This window comes from Blennius ocellaris (assembly GCF_963422515.1).
Source record: "Blennius ocellaris genome assembly, chromosome: 5".
Taxonomy (NCBI): Eukaryota; Metazoa; Chordata; class Actinopteri; order Blenniiformes; family Blenniidae; genus Blennius; species Blennius ocellaris.
The window spans coordinates 14350568-14373028 of NC_137654.1; the positions used below are offsets into that span (position 1 = coordinate 14350568).

At 41.4% G+C, this 22461-nt stretch overlaps 1 protein-coding gene across 1 annotated transcript; it reads right to left on the bottom strand.

Annotated features, from left to right (window-relative positions):
* Positions 1-429: 429 nt before the first annotated feature.
* ttll10 (tubulin tyrosine ligase-like family, member 10) lies at positions 430-9071 on the bottom strand (the record flags this gene model as incomplete). Its single annotated transcript, XM_080496864.1, has 11 exons — positions 430-932; positions 1939-2032; positions 2109-2225; positions 2697-2837; positions 4250-4421; positions 4602-4779; positions 6257-6342; positions 7768-7888; positions 8131-8249; positions 8463-8607; positions 8849-9071. The coding sequence occupies 11 exons, from the start codon at positions 9069-9071 to the stop codon at positions 430-432; spliced, it is 1899 nt and encodes a 632-aa protein (XP_080352990.1).
* Between the last annotated feature and the right edge of the window lie 13390 nt (positions 9072-22461).

Here is a 22461-nt window from a genome sequence, read left to right on the forward strand (position 1 = left end):
CTCATGCACGTCCTCATGCAAGTCGAAACTCAACGTCAAGATTTTTTCTTGAGCTGACGACTGTTCTGAAGCATCATTTCACCACTTCATTAAACTGTCTACAGTGCATTTTGCAGACACAGTCACATGCGCTGGCATGTGGATAAAAAAAATAAATCTCGACTTTGAATTTCGACTTTTTTCTGGAGAGCAATGAGGGATTCTTTTTTTTTTTTGGACCTCCCAAACATTTTATCTTCAACGGCCCTAATGCTCTTCCGTACTGAACAGCACCAGGTGTTTAGAGATTTTTTTTTAGATGGCAGCTGTTTGCGTGTGGTATTTGAGGCTTCCTCTTCTCTCTTGTTCACTGCACCTTTTGTGTCCTATTAAAGTTCGTCTTCAGGAAATGACGTCCCAGGAGACGAGCTCTGCTCTGCTCTGCTCTGCTCAGGGCTGCTGTGGCAGAGACATGAGGATCGTTGTCTCCTGCTGAGTCCTGGGCAGCTTTGAATTGTCCGCAGCCTTTAAAGAAGGGTGCAGCGTATATTTGTTCAGCTTGAGTTCCACCCGGGGCCTGCTGGTCTTACTTCTGACGGTGTCTTTGCTGCCGACATGGGGATTTTCTCCCGCTGCTATTTGATAAGACGGTGAGGTGACGGTGGAAGGCTGACTTCGACATCCTTCATCACTTTCAAACACAGCCATAGAATTATCAGGCAATGTCCGTTCACTCTTTCCCTCTGTTGCAGATCTAGATCTTCTGAGTTCAGTCTTTCGTGTCCTTTGGGTAGGTTTCTGGTGGAAGTCGACGTTTTCATTGTCCTTTTTGCAGGCCAGCAAAGAATTAGGTGTTAAAACTCCATTATAGAGCAGCTCAAACTCTCTCTGACTGGCCAAAGGAAGGATTTTCTGACTGAGGCGACACTTGTTGAAGATTTCCAAGCTTAAATCTACAAAAGGGAACAAAACAGAAGATAAAAATAGCTTTTTGGCAGTTTCACACATCAGCCTGCTAGCAAGAAACCCTTTGACTCAACACTTGACATGACACTTTTACATGTGGGAACTGATATTATATCATTAAATCAGTCAAGAGTGAATTAGAATAACTTACACCTGAGTTGAACTTGCTTCTGGCATATTACTGGTGGAAAACCATTAGAAAGTGAAATTTGCATAATATGACCCCTGACATGTAAGATTGTTTAACTGTTTCCTCTTAAGTCCTGCTGCTGGACAAGAGAGAATGATAGTGGCCAAACATCAGGCCAAAACATTATGTAGACTGAGACAAATACAAAAGTATGCACTTTTCTCTCCATGCATGAAATACCTACTTTCTGTCGGTCCCTCAAATTGGTGAAATTCCTCCTGAAATTGCTCATTTGTAGCAAATCATGTGTCATGCTTGTGTCCCTTTTATAAAGTTACTATTTGTACTTTGAACTGTTTGAAACTAACACTTCACAGAGCAAATGGGTGGATATGAGACATACTGTACTCACAGACAAGAGAAACACTGTAATTCAGTTTTGTAACAACCATTTTAAAATAAAAAAACATTTGGACTGAAAAAAAAAAGCTTCTGGGAACAAAACATTGCGAAATTTTGCAATAAAGTTCACGGCTCTGGATTATTCCTCCTAACCCTGTAGAATTTTGACATCAAGCTTGTTTTTTTTCCGTCTCTTTAAAATGTGTTTATGTTCTCACATCTGTTGGGTCTCTGCTGCAACGTATTGTATCGTGTGTATATGTGTGATCAAAACTTGCTTCTGCTTCTGACTGCCTCAATCTACTGAAACAATAAGAGGCAAACGCAAGTACTCATCTCAGAAAGAGGCAAAACAGAATAAATACAGAGAGACAAGTGCGTCACACGGCCTTGCAGAACTGCCTCGTCCTGCACTCCTGACTGCAGTAATGTGATATTGATGGCGTGAGCTGTGAACTCACCCAGTGTCTCTACAACAGTGCGGGGCACCACCTCCTTCAGCACCTCGCAGTTGGTATGAAGTGCCGGGTTACAGTTCATCTCCAGAAGCCACACCTGCATGGGATTCAGTGAACAGCGTCACCTTCAGCACTCGCCTCCCTTCAGACAGTCGAGTCGGTGTCCAACCCACCTTGAAGTCCTCATCCACCATGAAATCGCAGCCAATCAGGTCAAACAATCCCAGGCGGCAGATTAACTTAGACTTGACTGCAAAGAAACACTGGATCATGATCTGCTGCATGCGCCTCTAAAACAGGGGAATAGAACTGTTTTTAAAAAAACCAAAAATACTATTTACATTATCATCATATGAGTCATGGTATCCATCTTCAATTCAGCACACAGAAACTCATATTATTAATGATATATTATTTAGTTTCATGACATATAATGGTCTGATAGAATCTTCAAGGGTCACATTCAAAACACAGCCTGGAAAATCTGGAAAATTATGTTTTCAATGTTATATATTGCAACAAAAGTAACCTGGCAACCTGAAATAAATAAATAAAGGGTTTTAGATTTCATTGTGACTGATTTTACTCCGTTTGCCATCGTGGAGAAAAACAACAGGTGTACTTTCCCCTTCATGTGATGAGGTGATGCGTCCTCAGACAGGAATGAGCTCATCCGACCACGACCACAATCTCAATCAGCCCACAGCCATCATTATAGTGGTAATTGGTCCCTGAGAGCCGGGACGCTCTGCAGCACTCACTGTGAACGCGCCCAGCACCCAGTCCCTGGGCAGACCCCTGGCAACCTCAAACTTGTCGTTGACGTAGGCGTTGAAGCTCTCCATGGACCACACAGTGTCCTCCTTCAGCAGGCTGTACAGAGGGTTCTTCTTCTGCATGTACTGCGGACGGACAGCAGGGGGATCAGAGATACATGTGGAGGCAGGAAATCAGCCACAACTCAAGCTGCAAAGGATGAGGAGGAGATCTATTATCCAACATTTGGAAACATTATTATTTGCAACAAGCTGGAATGGAAATGTTAAGTTTTTTTTGGTATTTTGTTATTACTGTTCTTTTTTTTCTAATCAAACTGCCTTGTCACTTGTGGTCACCTCGACAAAATAAATGATTTTGTTTGGTTGGGAAAAGGAACATGACTCAAGAACTATGAACCAAGTTAATCCGTGATCTGTGTAACTAAAGATCAAGCTGGTGTATAATAAATATTATCAAAACAAATACGAAACAAAAATAGCCAATAAAAATGTGCTGTTTAGTTTATTATGTTGCAAAGACCTGCAGCTCCACTGCTGCTGCAATACATTAAGGCAAGATAAAGTGATAATGATCCTTCCTAAAAAATTCTTTATAATTAGAAATATAGGAAATATTTCAGTTGAATAATGGTCAAATTTAGATTATTTTTCCTTGTGACAAGTATTTACACTTGTTTACCTTTATAGTTACAAAATGAGAACAAAAAGCAAACCCAGTTCTTCTTTTTCTAAATTATGTAACAAAACAAAACCAGACATGTAATATTTCCACTTCTGCTGACATAACTGAACTATGGTGGGGAATGCTGATTCTGAAAAATAGTCTCACCCACAAATCTAACAAAGTACCTCATTACAATTACTAGTTACTTTTTTTTAAAGTACTGAAGGTACTGACTACTTACATAGATAAAGTATAACTAATTTAATTCTCTCGAGGTAAGAGTCTTTCTCTTATGTGCGTGTGTTTCCACTAGAATAGAATAGAATAGAATAGAATAGAATAGAATAGAATAGAACAGAATAGAAAAGCAGCAACAAAACAGTAGAAATAAACTCCCAACATACAAAGAGCGGCTTCTTTAAAAGCTTCTTTAAAGTTTATCTTTGGATAAATTCAGATGATTGAGGTGCTTCTCTAACATGGCCGGTGTGATATTAACTGTTAAATGGTTGATGTACAACCAAAGTGAGTAAATGAGATCAAGGAAAGTTCAATAATTCTAATTTCATTTTAATCTATTATCAGTAATTAGTTGCTAGTTATGTCCAGAAATAGTGACATTACATAAAGGCATCAGTCTGAACCTTATTAAAAGCCAATGTAACATAAATGAGGTTGTTTTAATTGCTTTATCAGACCTGACTAGTCACTCAGACACTAGATGCCTCAAGTAACACCAGAAAAAGTGGTCAAATTAGATAATTTTGTTGAAAAAAGAAGAGGTAAATGGTCCTGAAAACGTCTTCAATATAACAACAAAATCAAAAGCAGCTCGTCGAGCCTCTGACATGTTGGCCAATCAAAGTGTTACCTGATTGGTCAGATGGGAGGACAGGTTGTTGGAGCTGGGGTCATAGGGGTCGCAGGTCAGACGCACGTATCCGTGACGAAAGAAGACCATGTACGGTGTGGTGCAGGCGATCAGGAGGTACGAGCGCACGTCAAACTTCTTCCCTTTGAGCAGCAGCGGCCTCTGGATGTAACTGAAACGCACCGTGTGGGTTGTTTGGGAAACACGTTTGCCTGAGCTTTTTTTTAATGTAAGTCACATATCAAGCAGCTTGAAAACATTTCAGAAATCATCAGGAAGAAGTCGACTGGCTCGTACTTCTCCTCCCAACACACTGAAATGAAAGGATGAGAATATCTTTGTGTCCACTCACTGCTGGGCGATGAGAGCCTGGGCCCGGCGGTGGTGCGCTCCTCCCCGGCCGCCCTGCTGCTCCTCCATGTCCTGCAGCTTCAGTCTGAAGGCGGCAACGTCGTCCTGGCTCTTCAGGAGGAAGATCCCGCGGCCCTGGTTCAGACCCGTGGGCTTACAGATCCACATACAGCTCAAAGCTGGCAAAAGTAACACAGTTGGATCAGATAATATCAGCTATGGTGTCAATGTAAAGACTTTTATAAAGTCATATTAGTGCGGCTTCCAGCTGCTGGTGTCCTTTTCTGCTTTCTGAAGGCTCACGTTTAGCCTTTTGTGAATTTGTTCCGAAAATCTATTTTCTGTGTATTTTCTGACTCTTCACATCTGTAGTAAATGTGTACAAGTTTAAATATTCTGCAGCTTAACGTGATCAAATTGACAGTTTTAAACACTTAAAACCAACTTTTGAAAACTACATGATATAACATACCGGAGGTTATTATGATAGTCAAACAAAACAAAGTCAGATTTCTGACAATGCAGTCTCCATTTATTTTAAATTCAAAAGGTAAACTCAAATTAGAATTTTTTTTGACCGTGACAAACCTCCTATACAGCCAGATTTTTTCTTCCTTTAGTACGTAAGCATTTCATACGTTCTTATAACACAGTTTGAAGGCCTTAATGTAAATGTTCCTTTGTTCATTTTTAAATATGAATTAGCAGCAAAGGTAAATGGAGCTTTTTCAGGCTTCTGTTAGTTTTGAATCAATATGTTTTCTCAACAACTATAAATATCTAAACTGTGCTTTTATTAAAACTAAATGACTGTACTTCAATTATACATGTTTTATTTTTAATTAAAACAAGATATTTTTGCTGTTGACTCATTTAAAAATGCTCCAAAACAGTTTTATTTGCTTTAAAAAAAAAAAATTAAAAATCACTTAAAATTTCGACCAAACCCGAACTCTCTTCAGTTTGTAGGCCTGAAATAAAAACACCCTTAAGGATTTGGATGCACCGTCCAGCTCACACCGGGTTTTGATCGATATTTCTGTTCCACACTGTAAGATTTTCCCCGACTTTTTTCTCTTGTCTCGTCTTCCACAACTTTGTCCATCAGCGAGAGATGTGAAGCAGCTGTCTGTGTCTTACTTCTGTTTACCTAGCGATAACCATGTTTGCTTTAAAAAAAAAAAAAAAAAACTACAATTCAAATCATAACGTGTGTATTTCTCCATGATCACAGAGGCCTGTTAGCAGCTGCATGTGCAGCGTTTGTTTTTCATTTCTCTGTCGCTCTGTCTTGTGTTTGGTCCTGCAGACTGTCTCTCCTTGTGTTTGTGTCTCAGCCCTGCCCTGCTGACTCGTCTCCACGGCAACAGCATGTCCCCCGGTGATTTTATCAGGGCCTTATGGGAGGTGAAGTGCATTATTTTTCCGTCGTCCTCGACCTCTTGAATAAACACTCGCCAAGGCAACTGTTGTCTCAACGCCACCAAGCCCAAACTATTCTGTTTCTTTTCTTCCCTCAACGCTTGACCGCTTGAGTTTGATTCATGAGGCCCGCAAACTGAAACCCAGTCAGATCTGTATTGTCTTAAATGGTGCATGGAGATATCAGTGTGTCAAAGGGTCGCAGCTGGTGAAATGTGTGTTTGGGAATTTTACCTTCCTGCTGTGAAAAGAAAGTCTCCCTCTCTTCTCTCACGTCCATGCGAAACGTTGTCGGGATGAACTCGTCCATTTTTATCCTCCTGTAAAGTACCAGTATGTGTGAAATCACATTTTGAAGCAGATCTAAGAGAGTGCTCACCCACAAAAATACCATATGTTTTATTAATATGAATTTTTTTGGAACCATTTGGCTCAAGTGAATTCTGTGTCATTTAATGTAACTTTTACAAGAAATAAAAATCCAGGAGATGAGAAAAAGCATACAAATAATCCAGAGACTATTTAGGGTATGTTTTAATTATTAGAATAGAACAGAATAGAATAGAATAGAATAGAATAGAATAGAATAGAATAGAATATCCTTATTAATCCCAGAGAGAAATTATTGCAACCGGGAATGATAAAGTAGTTAATTATTATTTATCATGAATGAGACAACGTTATTTGTATGACTTCTAAAATGGTTCATTGATTCCAGAGAATGCTCACTGTTACTGAGCACTAAAACCTTTATTCCCTCTTTATCTTTAATTTCTTATCTATAAGTAATTATTGTGAGGTCTGTTTAATGGGTCTGCACTCGAGTGAAACGTGAATTTCTACTACTTTCTGCAATTAGTCTTTCTTCAAATGTTTCATCAATCAATTTGTTTCTAGTTTGGAATAAAGCAGTCAAGCATTTCAGTGATAAAGTTTAAATCCGATTAGGTTTCGATGGTAAAACACAGAGCTTTAAAGTGTGTCCTCAAGAATAGAATTGATGTCAAACTGTAGAAAATACACTTCTGAAGGGGCCCTATGTGACATTGAAATCATGCCTCTGTTTGTACATTGGGGGCGATGTTGAGTCACATTCATATCAGTCTGCTCTTCACCTGGCTTTCAGAGTTCAGCTCTTCTTTTTGGTTTGGAGTTGTCGAGGTGTAGATTGTAGACATCATATTGTCACTGGGATCTGCAGACAGTCTTGGCTTAATTGTTCCTCCTGCAGCCGATTTAGTGACTTAATACACTTTGTAGTGGTGGAAACTGGTATTGCACTAAATGTGCTGGAGCAAGTTGGAGGATTTCCTGACACCATCAGGGTTCTTTTGACTCACTCAGCTGATTATTTTAGACGAGAATTATTCATATTCAAACAATATTTTAGATTTAAACAACATGGTCAGTCTGGAAAGAAGAAGAAGAAGAAGAAGAAGAAGAAGAAGAAGAAGAAGAAGAAGAAGAAGAAGAAGAAGAAGAAGAAGAAGAAGAAGTAATAATGTATAATAATGTATTATTATATTATTGTTTATATATGAAATGTCACTATTGTTGAACATTTTAACTTTTGAATAACCGGAAAATTAATTGAATTTCGGGGTGTGATGAAGGCGTTTGTCCATGGCCAGTATCATGCAGCGTCAGGAGACACATGTACATCTGTTTGTCATAAAACCAAATTCAAGCCTGTGTGTTTAAAAGGCAAATAAAGACAAATAAAGAAAAAAAAAAGAGCCGTTCACCTGAGTCCCTGCCCACAGCTGACCTTGGCGGTGACTCTCTCGTTCTCTCGCAGGCTGCTGAGGAGGCCGATCTTAGTGGTGAGAACCCGGTTGTTGGGAATCTGGTACAACAACTGTTCACCTGGAAACAAAATGGCAACATTTTACATTTTGCCTCGGGAACAATAAACCAGGACACTTAGAATTCACATTTAATAGCATTGAGTTGTATTTAGTAGTATTTTTAATTGCGTTGTTTCCTCGGAGGATATGTTGGTGCAGGACAAGCGATAACCTATTATCATTGCACACACTAATTTCCAGTTGTGATTGTAAATGTAGTCAAACCCAGCATTCAGATGGTGTCCTATGAACACTCACTACCTTCTCTGAAGTGCCTGTAGTTGGCCGGCGATTTAGTCTCACACCACTTGAGTTTGAAATCCTCCCTCTGCTTGTTGTAAATCCTCTTCCAGCCTCTGCTCTCACAGTATTGACTCACACTAAATGAAAAAAAAGTCCCAGAAGAAATCAGCTGCACTTACATCTTCATCACATAACCAATCAGAGGAGTCAGGGATTGCATTTAAGAGCGTGTTTGAATTATCAGTGAACTTAAACTGTTTCGTCTAATTTAGCTTTTCGGTCTACTGTTTATTTCAAATAACTAACATCGTCATGACAATTCAGCATTTTCATTACATATTCAGACTCACATTTCAGCTCCATTAGTTCCCTCGAAGAAGTAGAAAGTCCCCGGCCCCCGAGGCTCTGCTGCTTGCCTCTCCCTGACTTGGTGAGGGCAGGTGACTTTGCCCCTGGGTTTTGACCTCCGATGGTGCCGCTTCACTCGGCATGCAGCTGATTTTTATTTTTATTTTTAACACATACACAACACAAAGAAAGTGCACGCTGTCAACACATTTCATAAGGTGTGATGTGTGTTTGTGCAACTGTGGTTTGTCCAGTTTTTAATCACACATGTCACTTTTAAATAGAGATTGTACAGATTTCTAAGTTTAGTTGAAGTAATGGACCATTAAATGCACACAATCTCACATTACACTAAAATCCTCCTCCTCCTCCTCCTCCTCACACACACCTGACTTTTCAAGCCGGCTCTCCTGGTTGCCAGTCTTCTTTCTTTCCCCGGTGCTCAGTGTCTCCTCCTCCAGTCCACCTCCTGATGGCACCTCCTCATTGCCACTGCAGTCCGGCGATGGAGGACACTCTGTTCCAGGCCCCTCCTGCTTCAAGCCCCCTGCAGGCTCAAAAACCTCCTCTCTCTCCTTTATTTCTTTCTCCTGTAAATGTAATGATGACATGACCTTGTTGCAGAATCAGAAGAAGAGAAGGGTGCAGTCATACTTTTTTTTTTTTTTTTGGACTTCTGACAGAGGATTGAAACTGTGAGTGAGCATGTATGGCTCAGGTTAGCATTAAAGCAAAAACTGGATCCTTTCAGGAGTGTGTAGACGACAAGAAGAGGTCAGGGTTGGGGTTAGTGTGAGGGTTAACCCTAACTCATGAATGCTAATTGCACAGACCACAGAGGGGGTGAATTGCATTGCTTGTCTGTGATGAGTGCGTTGTGATGTTTCTGAAATATTGCATATTTGAAATGTTGCCAGTCGAGCAGCAGAAAGTTTCACAAACCTTGTTTCAACTCAATTCAGAATACACAATATCACAATTCACAATATTTGCATTGTCCGAGGAACAAAGAAGAATGAACAAATGATCAACCATGGTAAGAAGAATAAGGTGGTTGTTTGAATGTTTTTTGTCTGTAGTTTTGTTGAAGGTTTACCTTCGCCGGCATTACCCTGTATAATACTTTTGACTTAAAGCATTCAATAATAACTAAAACAAAGAGTGAAGAAATAATAGCCCATGTATTATTTCACTGAGGTTCCTCCAGAAGCGAGCACGCGAACACCCTGGCTCTGGCTGACCCATCGCAGAATCCCATTTTCTACCACAAGGTGGTGTAGTGAGTTACTCTAATATTGTGTTTCTCCTGTTAAAAAGAGCATGGTTAGATTTATTTGACTGAAGCATCAAAACTACAAATGACTTTAAACTTCTTTTCTTTTCTTTTTTTTTTTTAATTTAGCACAGTGACAGCCAGTGAAACACTTTACCTGCAAATCCAGCATTATGCACACAGACAAGCAGACTCCAGGGAAAAACCCTCCTCAGCCTATTCTTCTTCCTCCATGTGCTCTCAGCCTTGTAGTTCATCTGCAGGGCCAAGACAAACAGTGAACCCACAGGCCACTTGACAGGGGGGGTAACGTCATATGCTCTGGCTGCTGTACGGCCTCTCACAACTAAAGTCACAAAAACCCACCGCGCAATTGTAAACAATCACCAGTTGCTCGGGTAACGAGACCATAGCAACAGTTGCCACATGTAGATCGAATCCGCTGACAACGGCGGCTCAAGACAGACTAACAACTCAAGATTATGTATTCCGCCCCCCCACCCACCCCCCCACCTCCCCTCTGCAAGTTCAGCTTCATTCAATATTGATTGCCTTTAAGCCTCCCTGGTGTGAACCGCACGGTAACATGAGAGCAGAGTGTCAATCAAAATGGATTTGCCAGTTTTTCAAGGTATCATCGCCTGCCCATAAAGGTAAAGTAATATCTCCACGTATGTAGGGCGCATGCATTATGCAACAGGTCATTTAAAACGTTTTGTTGTCAATCATCATTGGAAATTAAAAGATACAAGACAATTTACTTAAGAACTAGTACATTTCAGCGATTTCACCTGTTTAGACAAATCAAATACTTAGTGTTCTTGCAGGATGTTTAAAAATGGTCTTGTTTTTCAATTAAACTCAGTGTAAAGCAGATTGTGTGGTTAATTCCAACACCTCACAGTGAGAATGTACCCGGTTCATTTCTGGCTCTTTTTTGTGGATTTTTTTTCTTTTTTGCTGGTTCGTTACCAAAATTCGGGGCAATGTTCAACACGTTTTGCTATGCTTTTTGTGTCCATGCTGTGAGGATAGTCATCTTTGAGTCTTCTTTAACCTCAGCATCTCCATGGCAACAGATGCTGATCTCCCTTGACTTCATTACATCTCCATTCGGTTCCCCTTCCATCCACTTTGTATGTGAAATTTCTTGCAGTTTTTTGTGATTTATCCTTAAATGGTTCGCTGAATAATCAACAAACGTCATAGCAACCTGTGTCCAGAACATTACGAACATTTTGATGTGCTTTTTGTGTCCGTGTTCCCAACGGTGCAGGACTAGTTACACTTCAAAGAAATTGCAGAAAAATAATAAAATTAAATGGACACATAGGATAGTAAGTTTTGTACTTTGCCTCTCGAAGAGGCAGGTGCAACCATGAGACCATCATCAACTCATTGCTGTACCTTTAGAAATGCAGACGTTACTGAATGAAGCTTGATATATGTTAAGCCTAATACATCCAGACACTTTTTTTAGTCAGCATCTGAGTATTTTTGACACATCCAGCTGAATCATTCTCAATTTTCTCAGACATACTCATTAATCATATTGTCTCGTGCCAAATCCAGAGGCAGGTATGCAGTTGAGCAACATAGCATTTGTCTGCTGGCATGGCAAATCCACTAATCACCTTCTGTCTCGGTGATTTGACTCAGGAGGAAACACCCAGGCCCAGCTACAGTTGGCAATTACGTGTAATCTCCCCTCTTCCTCCAAACAGCCTGATAATTGACAGGAGAGGGTGCCTCTCAGACCCAGCACCTCCGTAACCATGTAATTAAATGTGCAGCAGGGCAACCGTGTGCAACGGCAACCTGGTTTAAGCACAGATTCAATGCCAGGACTCAAACAAAGACTGAGCTATAATCAAAAGGCCACAATGGTTTTCGATCAGGTCCATTTCCAACAGCCTCGCCTGATAGGGAGACATGCATGCTGTCACATTGTTTTCTGAGAAGCTTGTAGCTTTAGGTTTGAGTCGCTTCGTTTGCTTTCGCATTTAATGAGTAATTCAATTCACAGGAAGGAAGAAAATGTCACTGGGCTGCCTGATCACTTCAGTCACTTTTACACACACGGCTGTAAAGGGGGGAGAAGTGATAAGAAGGAGCTGCTGGGAAACCGATGCGAGTTCAGCCCAAGCACCCCGCTTATTAGAGGCAGGCCTCCACTATTCCTGCTCAACAGGGCTTTGTGTGGAGCCGGTGTCAGCCACACCTTGATAAAGAGCCGCCATCTGATAGACACACTGTGCAAAGTGCTGCGTAGGTGGACAAAGAGAACAGGCTTGTTTTACAGCCCCATCGACCTCACAGCTCACCATCTGCCGAGAAACTCTGTGTATTTGTCTGTATTCTACATACAAGTACACGCTTGTTGCTGAGCATTCCGTTTTCCATCCATGATAACCATCACCTGCTATTTTGATTTGGCCTCTATCTCTTTGAGACTTTTAACATTTCCTTCCTTTCTTTGTCGCCAATCTTGAAGATGGAGCAAAACTTTCTGGAGGTGGTGCCCTTCACGTGATCACCCATGCTCGCCGTCACACGAACAACCCAGTTCCTCCACTATTTACACTAAACAAAGGAAACTCTCTCGATACCATTGCATTACTTCACAGGCGGGGGGAAGGAAGCTCTTCCCTCGATATGGAGATAAAACACATGAAAATGAATATATGATTGTATGGAAAGTAGGTGTGTGTGTGTGTGTTCGTATGCAGGTGTGTTCATGTGTGTGTGTGTGTGTACGTGTGTCAGGACCGTGACACTGTTCCCCGTTGTGTGTCTCTTTGGAGACGCGCCCATTCCCATGTCATCTCAACTGCCTCCTACCAGGAAGCGCGCAGCAATTACAGGGATGCAGCCTGCAGCAATGGTGTCCCTACACAACCCATTATTTGGAGGGATTCGCCTTGTCAAGGTGTTATAGTGGGAGAAATGGAGTTAAGTTACGATGTAAAGAAAGGCTCGTCTCAATAGGGTCCCTCTCTCTCTCCGGCTATTCATGATTTCCTTACAGAGTTACAGCGATATGCGCCGCACCGTGTTCCCAGGGTTCACTTCCACTCATTTCCACTGATGACAAATACCAGAAGGGAAGACATGAAATTTCTCCCCCAGATTGATAGAAACATATCCGAAACAAATGAAGTGTAAAGATATGCAGTGCCAACATTATCTTTGTGGAAGGTCATATTAGTTTGGTGTTCGATCATTACCTCTCCTATCAAAACAGGCCCAAAGCTTGTTTTTATGAACATGATGCACCAAGTGGCTAACTCCCAGATTAACGTCATTTCTAATCATGGTTACACCCTCCAGAGCTATGAAAAGACGTGACAGCATGAAAAGTTGATCTTGAAGAGGAAAATGACTCATTGAGGACATCAAAGATGATGGAGACTTACCAAAGTGGATTAACTTTAGCTTTACTAAAGTAAAAAAATGTTTTTATGAAGTTATTCTATTCTGTATAGCAGTTATTGGCACACAATCATAAAAAAATTTATCTAATGAGAAAATAAAGTAAAAACTTTAAGTGTTTTTAAGTGTTTTTATTTGTATGAGTTACTCAGTTTGTTCCAATACAATTGTAAGATGCCAGCAGTTATGAAGAGACACAATAATCCTACAGACACTTTTGACGTACGTTTTCTTGTGTGTTTTCTTGTGTACCTCAGTGCTACAAACTACAGTAAACTCGCAGTTCCCTTAACTTCTCGTAGCTTTTAATTTAAATGCCCTCTTTGTATTGTGTAAAATAAGGAAAGTCACACAACTCAGACACATATTTTCATGCTTATTCCAAAAAATGCTTTTAATCCATTTACAGGTATAGAAGTTTTCATCACTATGTCGTATAAAACAAAGTAAATCTATTAAGTTATATTATGAAAAGGTCTTTTTTTGGCCACAACATTTCAATAGAAACTATGTCCATTAAGAGGTTTAGGGTTAGAAAATCAGAAAATTCAAAATTCCCATCAAATGAAATAATCATCTAAACAGGCCACTTAATAGACATTCTCATACATTGCCAGTTGTTACTAACTAGCGTTTTTTCTTTATTAGCTTTAAGAAATATTACAGAGCATACACAGCAAAAAGATGAAATGCAGTTTGAATTATGTTGAGATTTTAAAAAAGCAACTTTTATTTAACTTTAATTATAAATAGAAAAAAACTGAAAGAAGAGGTGTCTTTACTGGTGATATTATTTGCATGTTAGAAACACTGAGACACTGAATGGAAAATGTGACTTTTTGTTATCTTGGCTGAAGTCTAATAAGATTTCCACTCTTTCTCGAGAAACCTTGGCCGGAAACAGCAGTTGGTTAATAAATAATTAGGACAATTTGCCAATTTTATGATCTATAAAATCTAACAGAACATCCTCTGCCAAAACATGTAATCATCTCCACTCCTTGCACGAGACAGTTGCAGCTCCTCACTGCAGCTCGACGTCAGCACACATGCAGGTATGTTCCAGCCGTTGGGCCTCCGTTGTGCTCCTGTTCCACCCCAGTGGCAAACCCAGTGCGCCTCCTCATCCGCAGCCAGCAGCAATGCAGGAATCTGGTCTGACTGCACCAAGCATGCACGGACCAGCGCAGGAATCCTCCACAGGCTCTCTGCCAGTCAGGAATGTGATTCAAGGCTTGACGTCACCCACAGAGAAAGTCACAGATCACACAAGGCTTGTGGGAATTTGTGTCAAAATCGCTGACTTTTTACCATCGGTGCAGTTAAAACCAGTAACTAAATGAGACCAACAGGTGGCTGAAGGAGTCGGTTTTGGGAAAGACACAAAAGATTCATAGAGAAAACATCAAAAATGATTTTTGCAGTGCCATCACTGTGCGATTTCATTACACTGGGACAACGTTGAGCTGCACTGCACCTCACAAAAGCAGTTGTTTGTTCATTTTAGTCACATTACATCAACTGCAAAATTGTTTAAGAGAAAATGTTTTTTCATTTTATTAAATCTCATTGAATATTTTATTTGGGACCAATTAATAGTCTATATTTCGTCCAGATATTTATAAGCCACAGGAAGGGCTGACTGTAAACATGTCAAGATACAGTAGATCCTCAAAAATGGGCCAGAAACAAGGCAAAATGAACACGTATTAATAATATTAATATTGACTCAGATTTATTTGTGAAATTCACTTCCAGACCAGATGACACTACTTCAAACCATTGAGTCCTTCCAACAGGGACTCAAAAATATTTCTGTTTTGTAGCTTTGATAGTGATGATTGACTTTCCTTGTTTTATTGTTGTCGTTTTTCATTTGTACTCATTGACACATTGTAACACTTTGAGATTTTAAATGTAAGAAGCACAATAAATACATTTTTTAATTATTATTGTTATTATTATTATTGTTATAGTAGCATTTGGTCATCTAAGCATATCAAAACCCTGAACTGTGCCTTCAGACAAACGTAGTAAATTTGTGCACCTACATCAGCTTTTAGATAATATAATGACTGAATGGTTAACTTGGTTAACCAAAGTGTAGACATTGTTACAATAATAAAGGAAGTTTAAGTTATGAGTGAAACTTATATGTCTATGCATCTTTTTGACATTTTTTTTTTGTTTAATATACATAATAAAAAGAGAAAGCTATTTTTTCCCTGGACCTCCTCAGGGTGACTTGGCAAAACGATGCGTCCCTCCTGCTTTGTTGTTAGAAAGGTGCCACTGTGTGTCTTTTGATCGCCGTTGTGTGAGCGGCCGTGAATGCTGGCCAGAGATTAATGATTAAGTGGGCTCGGTTGTCAGGATGTGATTCTGTATTTGTATAAGCTGTGGCAGGAAATCAGTTTTAATCACCTGTGGGCACCACGGCACAGTTTATGCTTGGGAAAGACTAATTAACAAGAAGCACTGCTGTTGGGATACATTTCACCTGAAACGATCAGGCAGTTCCTTTTGCCTTACAAGATTTTCCCCATGAGGTTCTGTTCATAAAGAATGTAATGCTTCTTGAAGTGGTGAACTCTCTGCCCCTGTATCAGATCAATGAGGCCTGGGGCCTGTTGAGTTAAATGTTGTTTTTTTGTTTTTTTCTGTTTGTGTTCCTACTGATAAAAATCAGAGCAGCGTTTAACCAGTCGAAGGAACCCCCGAGCCAACAGGCCTGATTAAACACCACGTCCATACTGCGAGAGAGAGAGAGACAGAGAGAGAAAGGCTGAGAATAAACCTCCTATAAGTCTGTAAACGCTACCTGTGACTGCACAGACCCAGCGTATGGATTTCTGTAGGTACTCTACTGTAAGTCTGCCCGACCTGGCAGTGAAAAACACGCCTTGTGCTGCCTGGGTTATCAAGCTGGCCTACTGTGTACCGCCATAGAGTGAGACACAATGAGGGCTTAGCTGATGGGTGGGTGGGTGGAGGGGGACCTCATGGGTAAATTGAGGCATTTAAAAAGGAGCTCTGTTCAGAAGTAACCTGATCCACACCTGACGGGGGCTCGACATTCCGGTGTGGCCGAGGGAAGAGTTCACCATTACCCAAAAAAACGGCCACAAAGGAGTTGGGGAGGGATCTGAACACATATATGATTTCAAAAGTTCCAAATGAATGAAACAAACAAGAGGAATGTTCTCAGTTTGAGCATATTTTATTTAACATCTTCTTTAATATTACACAGCAGCATATCACAGTAAATACAGGCAATGTCATGCACAGAGTATATCACAGATAAAGTTGCAAAAACTGCCCAGATTGTTCTTGTGTGTCTGGAAAAAAGCCAAGTTCCCAGAAAGAATTTAGTTACTGCAGAAAGAGGAAGAAGGCAGATCTTTCTTTAGACATATACATATATTTTTTAATGTAATACTGTCTCACATTAACAGTCCTGCAGAGAAAATAATTCACATCCGAAAAGCCACCAATCTGGACCCGGACTGCAGCTCAATGGGGAAACTCTGGCTCAAGTCACATGGAAGGAAACACAAGAAATCCATCCATCTTCCAGTGAAAGGATCATAGTTCCATAGTCATCATCATTTAGCCCCATCTGCCGCTGTCGTAAATATGCTGATGTGCTTCCCTGCACTGCTCCTCTGTCAATACACCGCATGTCAGACACACGAGAGCAAGAGAAGGGGAAGGTAAGAGAGCAGAAGGTAATGCCATTTAATGGACGGCATTACCAGACAGTATTAGACAACAGTAATTACATCTAACCATGTCTGGTAAGACGCCTATCAACAGGCTGGAAGGATGACCCTCTGAGTATTCACCTGTACAGAGAGAGGAAGATGAGAGCTGAAGGAAAACAGAGCAGAGACAGGTTGGAAGCAGACACTTCCTCTTTTTTGTTTTGATCACAGATACTGTACAGATTTTATGAGGTGCAGGAAAAGAGAAGAAGCCACATGTAAAAAAAGACCAAAGAGAAAAACAAAAAAGCACAGTGAGCCATTCCTATTCTGGCCGGTCTACCTCCTAACACTAAAACAAGATATGTGACGACAACACAAAGAACAGGGCACGTTGAATGGAAGAAAAGAGCCATTTCATGGTTTTGTGGCCTGGATAATGGAGCTGGGTGGGCAAATAAAGGTGTGGGTCAATATTGGTGGGTGTAATTCTGCCTCCTTGAACAAACACAAGATTTCAGCTCCATTATTTGCTTTTATTTGTGACGTCTGTTTGAAGTCTTCACCCATTAAATTCATATATATCAGCCAGACTGATTACTGTGAGTAATTACCTATTTAACCATCAGGGTTTAAAGTTAACAGCAGAAGGTGGCAGAACAAGTCCAGCTCACTATATAAAGTCAGTTTTACAAGATGAACTGTATTCGACGTCTATGTTTAAAAACGGAAAAAAAGAAAAAAGGTGGTAAGCTGGGTGAGGGCCAGTGCGTCTGCAGTTCATCTTTCAGCCATAAAAGCACTCTCAGGTGAGCTCATGTGTCACTTACAGGATGTGCCACGCAGGTAAGACTAGGTGGACCAATCACTGCCATACAACACAAAGGCCAAGGCTGTTTAGGGGAGGGAACAAGGAAATGAGGCCCTGCAGGACCGGTGGAACCATCAACTGACTGCCATTCTTTAACTTGGGCGGGGTTGAGTTGCCATAAACATTTTTAAAAAATGACAAGGACGTTGAGTAAAGAAGCAGAGGAACAATAAAGGCCGACCTTTGGGGTTGCAACGGCATAATCCATCTCTCACGACGGATTACAACAAAAGGCTGGGACGGAAATGTTCTGGCACTTTCACACAAACACAGTGTTTGTCTTCATTTTCTTGGGTAAACTAAAGTGGAGCCTGGAGCATCTTTAATGTCAACAAAACAAACAAAAAAAGAACCTGCAAAATGTTCCTGGAATCAACTTCAGATCAAAATGTCACACGATTTGAAAATTAGAGAGCCACATTTGAGTTGTTTCTGTTCCATAGGGGCAACCGTTGCACTGAAGACCACAGAGCCGCCCAGGAAACATCGTTACCAGACAGTGTTAGAACAACAGTTGTAGAATCCAGCACTGTCAGGTAAGATGGATCCTGAGAGCCACTTCTTTCGCTGCTCAAGCATGTGAGCTGATCCAAGGAGGCCCCGGGAGGCCGCGGGCGCTTTGCTGCGCTCCTCACTGCGAACACTACAGTCGGGTCACAGTCCGCGGATGATTATCATCATCATTACCAGGCAGTATTAGAGAAAGTGATGAAATCCAATGCTGCCTCGTAAGATGGAGATCACCACCCAAACAGGAAAACTACATTGCTGACAAAAAAAACAAAAACTGACTGAAAGACCGTGCTCGAATTACAAGGCAAACCTTTGTCTAAATAAGAAAAGTGAGGATCAGAGTAGGTATTTGCGTGGAATAGATATTATATGCTATATGCAAAATAATTCATCTTACTGGCACGTGAGATAGGCTTTAGTTTTGTAATAGTTAAGTTAAAGCTGGCCTAAAATAGCACTGTAAATATGAGTAGGGAAGTCCTGGAGACTACCTCTCCATTGTGTAACGGCTGAGCTCTTGTTGTGGTCGGGGTTTTTTCAGCTTAAACTCGCTGTCACAGAAGAGTGGGCCACAGTGGTTGTTAATGATTGCCAAAACCTGTTCTGACTAGTCGAAATCTACGGCACGGCAAAGTTGAGAGGGCTGCTTTTTTTTCCCTTTTTTTTTACACAGTACACGGCGGTAACTAATTTCACAAACTCCATTGCACAGCCATCAAAAGCAACGCCACCGATCCACCGCCAACCCCACCTCTGTCTCTAATGAGATGTGCTAACTCTGCTTTTAAGTTGCAACAGACACCACTCAGGCTCTAATAACACAGCATTGTCAAATTTGTTTCAACAGATGTTTTATGGAAGAAGAGGAGATAAAAAGCCCTGTTTTGTTTAGTTTTTTCCTGTTTTCCGTTGGCGGAACTGGCGGGCCGTTGTCTTTGTGTTTGCTGAGTGATGAAAGGCTGATGGAATGCTGCTCAGCCCGACCTGAGCCGCCGCTCTGTATGCAGAAGGTCACTGAAACAGCCCTCGTTTACTGAATAACGTGGATCATTCACAGGTACATCGCGTGAAAATCCACACACCACGCACCGTCCATTCAGCGCAGCGAATTTAGACTTTTCCGTTCTTTCCTCACTTTTCTTTTGATAGAACAAGTTAACGAAACAATTTTTTGTTTTTTGTTTTTGTTTAAGCGTTAAACAAAGTGGCAAAACTTGATGAATGGTTGTGGTCAGAAAGAAAGAACAGGTTGCCAGTCATCCTGTAAGCGCTGCAAAAGTGGAGCACACGGGAAAAGAGGGGGGAGGGAAGAGAGAAAAAGAGAGTATAAGGGAGGGAAAAGTTTGGGGAAAGAAGGTGGAGAAGGAAAGTAGAGAATGCACCTGTAACCTTACCGTCATGAAAGGTACCCCAAGGAAAGAATGTAACAAAACCAAAGTAAAGTGAGCACGTTTGGAGGGAGGGGGCCGAAAAAAGAAGAAAAAAAAAAGGAGGAAAAAGATCTTGAATTTCCAGCCGGCTGCCTGAGAACGCTCCGTCTTCCTCCCGGTCAGTCAGGCCCCATGAAATGAGAAAGCCAAGCAGACCTGCTCTCCCAGACTCTATTTAGTTAATCATCAGCATTATAAACCAGTGCTGCAGGCCCTCTGAGGAAGAAAAGAGGAAGATCGAGGGAGAAAGAAAGAAGAGAAAAAAAAAAAAGATTAGCCCAGAAAATTCCAGCAGGTAGAAACAAGCAGTGAAAACAACAGTACCTGATCAAAGTGTCCCAAAGTCGCTGTCCTAACCGAGCCCTAGGTCTTTGCAGTTTGTCCTAAACTTGTCCGGACGCCTCCGCGTGGCTACACGCCGCCGAGTTCGTCCCATTGTGGCGAGCAGTGCTGGGTGTAGTGGGAGGCTCAGCCGCTTAAGGCGACCCACGCTTTCTGCCTGTTGGAAGCGAGGCGTGATCAGGTAACTCTGCCCTCTCTGCTGGAATGTGACTCTGCTGTGAAGTGAACAACCTGATAGGTAAACTGGTCTGGCCCTTAATCAATAGTTGCTGTCTTTGTGTGACAACAATGGCGAGGGAAACCCAAAACCTTATTTAACTTCCGACCTTATCTCAACGCCACTTAATTGGGCCTTCAGACTGCCGAGGAGCAGCGTGGTAACAGTGATATTTAGGCCACGGTGCTGCTTATCATCCTATGGGCCACTCAAGCTCCGGGGGTCAGTTGCTTCTTCTTCTTCTTCTTCTTCTTTTTTAAATATATATGAATGCCTACTGATAAAGTAGATTTGCATGTGTAAGCCCCTCCCACTTCTGAGTACAGCGCCACCTCACCTCATTCATTTGAATATTTCAAATGAGAGACTAATGTATTAAACAAATTTATCAAAAGGGCCTCCCTTCACTTGACTATGTTGTAGGTTGAACCTACATCCTGAATAATTCAAATAAACTAACAAAGTAAAGTCCCAAGCTGAAGCTACACAGAGACCCCCCCCCCCCCCTCCCCCTTTGAATCCTCTCCCAGGAGATGTACAACTGATTTATAAAGTTGAATAAATGCTGAATAATGTGAAAAATAAGATTAATATAGTTCAATTCACTACTTTTGAACTATTAACATTTAAAGTGATAAGGGTAAGACATATTTTTCAAATACGGACATAGCATTAACTTTTTTAATTGCTCTGGCCTACAACCTGGTGTCATTCAGTCTATTTACTCAGACCACAGCTTTATACGAGCCTCTCACTCCACAAGGTGATAAGAGCTGTATTCTGTTTAAAATGAAATAAGCCGACTTCTTTTAGCCTCCCTGCGATTAAATCCTACTCTGCACTTCCCGCCCGGTCGCTGCACACTGGCTGAGCGACCAGCACTCGTGACTCGCAGCTATTCAGGTGTATGAAAGAAATGAACAAATGTTTCTCTTTCCACCAATCACAACCTTCCACCTCGCCCTGCAGTCGTCGCTGTACAGTACGCGGTCGACATTTTCCCTCCATTTCCCCCTCTCTTTTCCAGACGTTCATGGCGCTCGGCTGCTCAAAAATCCACCTCAAAGTCGTCCAGAAAGTACAGTAAAGTGTTTCTGCTACCAGGTGGAAACTGTCCGCTCGGTGAAATCCGCCTCTGCCCTCCGTATCAACTCCAACCAAAAGCGAGGAGGCAGGAAAAATGGATGAGCAGACATTTTACGTCCTGCTTACATCCACTTAAAAATGACGATATGAGAAACATACATACAGTTCGGTTAAATCTATAAAATACCAGAAGAGAAAAGTAGAATTGAGCATGTAAAAGCTGTATTGATTAAAAGCTTCTTTTTTTTTTTTTTTTTAAAGTTAAAGAAACTTTTAAGAACTATCAACTGTGGTAGACTAATGAGGTAATGCTGTCTGGTTACTGGTTAATAAAGCTGTAGCATACCGTAACGTTGGCGATCTCGCTTCATAAAGCACATTTTACCGCTTTAAAGGAGAGACTCAGCCTCTGTCTTCATATCCCCTGACAACTCTGGCAGTTTGCCTTTACCTGCCCCGACTGGTCTATCCAGTTTAGGAATGAACGTTGGTCTCTATTGTTTCTTCTCCTTTCTTTCAGGTTAAATGGGGATGGAATTTGATACACGTTATTTTTTGCTTCTCATCGAAACTGCCCGGGACCCTCCTATATCAGCGCACAATCGCCGGAGGGCTTCGTATCGTGACCTAATTTGTTTGCACGTTTCCTGTTCCTAGCCGATTACAACGAACATCCTCAAAGTTTTAACTGCGCAGCAACAGGTCGTGACAGCAGCTCGAGCGATAAAGACGGAGAATAAAGACAAAGAAAGGATCACATTTGTGATTTTACCCGGTCTTTTTTTTTCCAGGTGCGGTCGCCGAGCCAGAAACCCCAAGACAAGAGGCATCATTGTATGTGGGCTCTTGACGCCCCGTTGGCTGATCTTCCTCTTTCCTGCTGCTGCTGAAGGACAGTCGACCTCTGGAGTGGCGATTAGGAAGAAAAAAAATAAAAGAATGCCGTCCTGTGCAGGTAGATGCAGGCGAAGAGTCGGAAGAAGAGCCAAACCCCGGAACAAAACCAACCAGTTCAAAGCGCGTCACTTATCGTCCCGCTGCCGGAGCAGAACTTGTTTTTTTCCACGAGCTCTTGTTGGCGGTGTTAGGTAGTTAAGCTCCCGAAGAAGACAGAGGCTGAATTTGTAAAGGGC